The 7,207-nt window shown below is 61.1% G+C and overlaps 1 protein-coding gene across 5 annotated transcripts; it reads left to right on the top strand.

The window, feature by feature from the left end:
• The first annotated feature begins 1,119 nt into the window (after nt 1–1,119).
• SH2D5 (SH2 domain containing 5) lies at nt 1,120–6,842 on the top strand. Of its 5 annotated transcripts, XM_088178906.1 has the most exons (10): nt 1,120–1,259; nt 2,297–2,501; nt 2,662–2,742; nt 2,854–2,928; nt 3,388–3,531; nt 3,618–3,827; nt 4,810–4,972; nt 5,059–5,161; nt 5,384–5,543; nt 6,509–6,842. In XM_088178906.1, exons 2-10 carry the CDS (start codon nt 2,418–2,420, stop codon nt 6,716–6,718), a joined length of 1,230 nt encoding a protein of 409 aa, XP_088035032.1. In that variant the 5' UTR covers nt 1,120–1,259; nt 2,297–2,417; the 3' UTR covers nt 6,719–6,842. The 5 variants fall into 5 exon arrangements, with proteins under 5 accessions (XP_088035032.1, XP_014743861.2, XP_088035028.1 ...); XM_014888375.2 differs by having other exon boundaries at nt 4,810–5,161; XM_088178902.1 differs by having other exon boundaries at nt 2,662–2,928; nt 4,810–5,161.
• The last annotated feature ends 365 nt before the right edge of the window (nt 6,843–7,207 follow it).

Below are 7,207 nucleotides of genomic sequence, written 5' to 3'. Positions count from 1 at the left end.
ACAATCTCATGGGTGTCTGTTAAAACACTGGGTAACATGGTTTTCTTACATCTGAGCAGGAGCACTTTGAATTAAGAGTTGTGCCAAAACCTTGGTCTTCACCAGACTCTGGCTGTGGTTTGAATTAAGTAATTTCTGCACACCAAGCCAAATAAAGGTCACAGAGTTGGTTGTATTTAATCCAAATGAGTGATCCTTTCTTCCCAGGAGCAGTGACTGGAATTGAGTGGGAAAGTCTTCATTGCCAGTAGAGCAAACGCCTTCTGGGGCATTTGTGCCGGCTCTGCCACTCGCTCTTCCCCAGTCTCCGCTTCCTGGCCAGACTGGGCTCCGTTATGATGTTTCTTCAGCCCCATCTGTCCTATTTTTTTCTTTTTTTTTCAATGGTTTCTTCACTATTGATGATCGGGTGGCTCTGCCATCGCAGCTTGCGGTGTCTTGAAGCACCTGGTGCTGGTGGGGGAGCCAAGGGTCAAATGCTGCTGGTCGGACCCTTTTCCTCAAACACTCGGGCTTGCTGGGGCACGAGACAGGGATTTTTGGATGCAGCGCCGAGGGTTAGATCCCATCTCTTCCCCAGACTTCTGGTTCCCCATTCCAAGAGCCAAGCTCGTCCCTGGGACTGGGGGCAGCTTCCTTCGGCTGGCCCGGTGGGTGTGAGGAAGACTTTGGGTTATGTGGTCGCTCTGCAGAGAGACCAGAGCCACCCTTCTTCATTTTTTTTCCCAGCAAAAGCAGGCAGCAGTGGGCAAAGCTCCACAGGGGATGTAGAAATTGGGATGAAAAGGGTCTGAGAATCAAGACAGGGGGTGGCGAGCGAGCAACCACGTGCGTACGTGTCAGGGTTAGAAATCGCTGCTCCGCTGGGCACACCGGAGGAGACGGGAAAAGACGCAGAGAAAATCAGCTGCCGCCGCGTTTTCCAAAATCCCGAGCGAGCGTTCCTGCTCGCCGTCGCTTCCAAGAAACGGAGAGAACCGAGGAGGAAAATTGCGGTGATTCATCGCGGGCAGATCGGAGGCAGGAAATGGGAGTTTGCTGCCTGCCCCGTGCCCGGCGTGGGCTCCGTGGGCTCGGGCTCGCCGGGGCCTGGCTGGCGGCGAGGGCCTGACACCTACGGGTCGAGCATCCCTGCGCCGCGGCTGGAGCTGCCGGAGGAGTCACCGGCGAAGGAAAAACAACAGGCGGAGGCCGAGAGCCGGAGCAGCGGGGAATTTTTCACCTGCGTTTCTCCGGAGCCATCCAAGAGAGAGTTGCCCGTGAGCCGAGGGGATCCAGCGGGATGCGGGTCCCATGGGATGCTTGGTGCCTGGTGTCACGCATCACCTAAATTTGGGGGGGTCAGCGTCTCTCCCTTGGGGACCCCCAGGGTGGCCGGTGGGCTGGGGGCTCCATTGAGAAATGAAGCGTGGGGAAGGGGGGCGGGGCTTGGGGGCTGCCTGTCCGCGGATTGGCTGGGGGAGAGGGGAGACCCCCCAAATTGTGCCGGGAAGGAGAGAGGCCAACCTGCGCTTGTGACGGGGACACGGCACCGCAGGGACCCCCCCACCATTAGGATGCGCCTGGGGCAGCCGGACCCCCTCCCCCCTTTCACGCGTTTTGCACCCAGGCGGCTGCGGCTGGGCCTCTCTGATCCGAGTTGCGCCGGTCTCAGCCCGGCCGAGGGCTGTGGAGCTCAAGCCCCCTTTGGGTGGCTGGAGAAGGGCCAGGCGCACTCCTCAATGGCTACTCTGGACCAAAAAGCACCCCTAGATCTGCTGTCCTCATCGCAGGTGTTTTGGGATGACCCCTGGAGAGCCCCGGCCGTCTCGGTGCTGCTTGGCCAGTGGGAAGTGGGATGGAAGATGGGAGGGAGAGGATGTGGGGGGACCCCAAAACCCTGCTGGAGTTCGGGATGTGGGACTGCAGGCACCTCAGGTTTATATTCGGCATGCAGGGATTGCTTGGTTTCCATTTGGGGATGGAATGTGGGCACTGCATCCGTCAGGTTTGGGGTGGGGATTTGGGGACGCTCACATCACTGTCAGGATCAGGACGTGAGGGACTGCTTGCATGCTGCTGGGACCGAGGACATGGACCCTCGACTGGAGCTCAGGAACAGAAGATGGGGACCCTCACGTCACCATACAGTCAGGATGCTGGAACCTTTGTCTTGGGGTTGGGACTTGGGGACATCTGCACTGGCGCTAGGACGTGGGGAGCTCTGCGCAGGGACCGCAGCACCTCCACAGGGCTCAGCGGGCTGGAAACAGGGGATAGTTGGGGCAGGTTGTGTCTGTCTTCTTCCTCCTCGCAGGACCCAGGCTCCCGTGCTTGCTCCAGCACCATCACCCTGAAGGGCTCCGGATAACTCAGATGTGGCATCGGAGTTGCTTAACCCCATCCTGATCCATCCTTCACCCCCAAACCCCGCTGCCATGAAGAAGAAGCCGGGCAGTGGGCGGGGACCGGACCCTGCGGCCGCCCAGCAGCGAGCCCGGTCTGTCACCAAGCCAGCGGAGGTGACTTACCCATGGCGGGGGCGGGAGGGGGATGACACTCTGAGATGAGATTTGGGTGCTGTTGCACTCTCATGACTCCCTCAGCCATCATCTCAGTCTCGGCCTGTTGCCCTGGGAGGTTGTTGCTGACACGGGTGGGGTTTTTGCCCCCCCCCCCCAGTACGTGGGATCCTTCGTGGTGGAGGAGTTGGACCTGCAGCAGCGAGCGGGGTGGTTGGAAGAGCAGCTGCGGGTGCTGAAGGTCGGGGTCTACCACTGCTCCTCTTACTGGGAAACTCAGGGGACCCCAAATAATCGGGGAACCCAGAGAGGGCACAGCCCAGACCCCCAGTTCCACATCTCCCCCGGACAGGACTGTCCCAGGAGGAGGTCGGTGGTGCTGAGGTTCAGCTTGCAGGGGCTGAAGGTCTACGATGTTGATGGGGAGGTAGGGGGCTGGGGGGGTCAAGGGGGATGGGGAAGGGGTGCTGGGGCTCACGGGGGCTGAGTAGGGAGGGAGGTCAGGGGTGCTGGGGAGGAGGACCAGCGGTGCTGGGGAGGGGAGTAAGGGCTGCTGGGAAGGGTCAGAGGTGCTGTGGGGCTGATGGGGGGACCAGGGGTGATGGGGAGGCGGGTCGGTGTCTGAGAAGAGAAGCCAGAGTTGCTGGGGTTGACAGGTCACGAGTGCTGGGGAGGGGGGTCAGGAATGCTGGGAGGAGGGGTCAGAGGTGCTGAAGGGATCAGAGATGCCAGGGAGGTGTCCGTGTTCTGCTGGAAAGGTTCTTGGGGGGGCAATCTGAGCATTGCTTTTCTCTCGAGAAGCTGTTTCGTGTGTGCAAACGGGGGTGGCTCTGGGGGAGCCCAGGGGTGCTGGGTGCCCCTGACCCCCTCCCTCGCCGTCCCTCAGACGCTGCTGATGGCACACGCGCTGCGCCGCATCCTGTACAGCACTTGGAGGCTCCCCGACCACCAGTTCGCCTTTGTGGCCCGCAACCCCTACAGCCCCCCCAGCACCCTCTTCTGCCATCTCTTCGTGGGGCTCCCGGGAGAGGTGGCGGCCCAACCCTCCCACACCCCCAAAACACCATCGTCATTTTTTTTTAAATATTTGCACGCAGCGTCTTTCACCTCCCCCAGGTCCAGACCCTGCACCTCCTGCTCTGCCGCTCCTTCCAGCTCGGCTACCTCCTGGCGCACCCCGAGGAGCAGACGGGCGAGGGGGAGCTCCCGGGGCCAGGGGTGCTACGGGAGCCCCTCAACCCAGAGGAAGTGTCACGAAATGTCAACGCCCTCGTGTCCTTCCGGCGCCTGCCCGCGCCCGGCGGCCTTGGCCCGCTGGGCACCGGGGTAGGTGGCCTTGCCCTGCCCACCCGGCTGCTGCTCCTTTGCTCGTCTCACAACTGGGATTCGCACGCGTGTTTCCTTGCTTGGCACTTTGCACGAGTGCCTTGACACAGCCCATTTGTGGCTGTCCCTCCACGGCCTTTCCTTCACATGGTGTTTCACAGAATATTTGGGCTGGAAAGGACCCACAAGGGTCATCAAAGTTCAGCTCGTGGCCCCGCACAGGACAGCCCCATTTTCTCTCACAGTAGTCTGGGTACGGTGCTTCTAGCAGAGGGATGTTGTTGCACAGGCAGCTCTTGTGTGGCCTTTTCTCGTCTTTTGAGCAGCACGTTGCCACACCACACATTATTACCCGGTGTCTTGCAAGGTGTTTCCTTGCATTTCCTCTTTGTGCAGCCTTTCTCTGCACACTGGTGTGCGCTCAGTGTTTTGCACAACCTTTTCTCTCACGGTATTTTGAGGGTCGCATTTTGCAGGGCCCATCCTGCACAGCCTGGCCCCACATGCTGCATTGCACAGCCTGTTTTAAATGGCCTTTCCTTGCGAGCCTTTCCTGCCTGATATTTGGCATTGGCCAATTTGCACAGCTAGTATTTGCACAGCGATTTTACAGTGCATTTTTTTCTTGGCATTTCTGCACAGCACTATCTTTCTATTATATGTTTTTGTATAACTTTTTGCATGCTGGTTCGCATGGCTGTTTTGGCATGGCACTTCTTGCAGCTCTTTTTGCACTGTTTTTGCACAGCATGGTGATTTTTGCCCGGCATTTTTCCACGGTGTTCTGCATGGTATTTCTTCTGCACATTATGTTTTGCACAGCATTTTTTGCACTGCATATTGCCCATGGTGTTTTGCACGTTTTGTTTGTTGGTTTGGTTTTTTCACTTCCTTTGTACACTATTTTCCCGCGTGGTGTTTTGCCTGACATTCCTCACGGCTAGAGCCCCCAGGCCACTTTCGCAGCCTGTTCATCCCCCAGGACCGGCGGCCGGAGGCAGAGGGCAGAGCATGGCGCCCAGGGAATCCTTACTGCTCGCCAGTGCTGGTGCGCAAGAAAGCCATTCGGAGCAAGGTGCTGCGCTCGGGAGCCTACCGGGACTGCGGGGGCGAGGGGCAGCTCCACCAGCAGCCCCGCGACGGCGGTGAGTGCCGGGGGGAAATTGAGGCACGGGGACACACAGTACCACTAGAGTTTGGGGGCGAAGAGGGGATTAACGGGCTCCCACAGCGGCGGCGGGAGGGGAAAGCAAAGGGGCGAGGAGCTTGCCCTTCCTGCCTGAAAATGAGACCGTCCTCGCCGAGAGCGTGTGGGCCTTCGCCGGCATCGCCAGGTGAGTGAGTGTGTACGAGGACCTGATCCTCGGCACCCACAGCCCTGCCCATCCCTGGGCCCTGCTCCATTCCCGGTCCTGCCCCATCCCCAGTCCTGCCCCACCGCCGGTCCTGCTCCATCCCCGGTCCAGCCCCATCCCGCGTCCTACCCTATCCCCGGTCCTGCGCCATTCCCGGTCCTGCTCCATCCCCGGTCCTGCCCACTGCCGCCTCGTCCCCAGGGCTGCCGGGATCGCGCTGCTGCGGCGGGACGTGCCCGGCGCTTTCCTGCTGCGCCCCGAGCCCGGGCTGCCCAAGCGCTGGTGCCTGTGGGTGCGGGCGCCCTGCGGCGTCGTGTCCTACGGACTGGTCAGGACACATCAGGGCAGGTTCTGCGTGGAGGTGAGTGCGGGGCTGCGGCTGAGGGGGTGCTCTGTGCATGAGGCCGCGGGGGCTGCAACGGGGTAAGCGCATCGGATATGTCTGCGCGTGGGTACACGGGGGTGTGAGTGCATGTGGTCCGTCTGTGCGACCCTGTGCTGCCGTGCTGTGCCTTGGTGCTTGGGTACGCTGCATAAGTGCTTTTGGTGTGGCCGTGCATGGATGCACAGGTGTGTACGTGCAGTACTTGAAACTCTGTGTGTGTTTGGACCACCCATGCATGGGTGGTAAGTGCATTTGTGCTTTGATCCACTGGTGTGTTGGTGCGTCAGGACAGAGATGCGCTGCTGTGTGCATGCACTTAATTCACCGTGTAAGTGCACTTGGTGTGCTTGTGGATGGCTGCACTGGTGCCTTGGTGCAGGGAGGCACCCAGGTGGGCTCACGTGCAGGTGTGGGTGCACACAGGCGTGTGGGTGCACACAGGGGTGTGGGTGTGTGGGCCCGTCGATCCACGGGTGCCATGGGGCACAGGTGCACGTGGGCATGGCACACAAGTACCCTGGGCGTGGTTGCACCGGTGCATCCACCCTTCGATGTGTAACATGCTTGAGTTTGGGGGGCACTAATGCACAGGTATGTGATGCACAAGTGCACTGGTGTGCATTTGATCCACCAGCCAGGTCAGGGTGCCTTTGATCTGTGGGTACATCTGGCACACACAGTGCCCCAGGACTCCATGCAGGGGGTGCGGTGAGTGCACGGCTGTGCTGGACTCACACCTTCACCTGTGCCCCAGTGCGGGGGTGCCTTGGCTCCGTGGGTAGCTGGTGCAGAGCCCAGGGGTGCCTGAGGTGCGTGGGTGTGCTGGCACACGGGCACGCAGGGATTTGCTGCGTAGGCACACTCAGTTCAGGGGTGCAGCGGTGTGTGGGCACAGCCTGTGCGGGGAGCTCACTTGTCCCTCCCCTCTCTCCCGACGGCAGCACTCCAACGCCGAGTTCTCCAGCGTGGCCGCCCTTCTGGCCCACTACTCCGGGCCACCAGGGGGCTGCTTCTGCCGCCTGGGCCCCGGCAGATGCAACCCCGGCTACGAGGAGCGGGACCCCAGCGGCGGGGCCAGCGCTAGCGCCGGGGCGGGGGAGGCTGCCTGGGCACCCGCCGCCCCCATCGGGGTGCAGCACGAGCGGGGATAGGCCCGGCCCCTCTCCGTGCACAGCTGTCCCCCGACACCCCCCAGCTTTAACTCGCTGCCGCCTGCCTTATCCCCCTGCCCGGGCTGTCCAGTGTCTCCCGCAATAAAGTTCTTGTGCATCCGGATCAGGGCTCTGCTGGCTGCTCTCCCCCACCCTCGGCGGGACACGCCGCACATCTGTGTGCTCACACGCGTGTGCACACACTCTCCGGCCCAGGCACCCCATGGACTCGCACTCATGCACTCTCGCACGATGCACCACACGCTCGTGCACTCACGCACTCACACCACTGCACCTCGCACGGGGATCCCGCTCCTGCGTGCTCACGCGCTGCTGCAGTGCTGCACCCGTACTCACGGGAGGATGCACACCCACATGTTCACTCACCCTCTCTTGCACACATGCTGTGCACGGGCACAGCTGGGTACCGGTGTCATCACACACATCAGTGCCCCTATGCACATGCACGTGTCTGTGCCCTTGCGCATC

The sequence above is a fragment of the Sturnus vulgaris genome, chromosome 25 (genome assembly GCF_052056855.1).
Source record: "Sturnus vulgaris isolate bStuVul1 chromosome 25, bStuVul1.hap1, whole genome shotgun sequence".
NCBI lineage: Eukaryota > Metazoa > Chordata > Aves > Passeriformes > Sturnidae > Sturnus > Sturnus vulgaris.
The sequence above is the reverse complement of the archived record's forward strand: the minus strand, read 5'-3'. Positions and strand labels throughout refer to the sequence as shown.

What these genes read in the sequence shown, in the direction of transcription:
- SH2D5 (XM_088178902.1), top strand. Translation starts at nt 2,418, where the DNA reads ATGAAGAAGAAGCCGGGCAGTGGGCGGGGACCGGACCCTGCGGCCGCC. An exon ending in TCGTGGGGCTCCCGGGAGAG is followed by an intron (nt 3,532 to 3,617) that starts GTGGCGGCCCAA and finishes CACCTCCCCCAG; the next exon opens with GTCCAGACCCTGCACCTCCT. An exon ending in GCCTTCGCCGGCATCGCCAG is followed by an intron (nt 5,162 to 5,383) that starts GTGAGTGAGTGT and finishes CCTCGTCCCCAG; the next exon opens with GGCTGCCGGGATCGCGCTGC.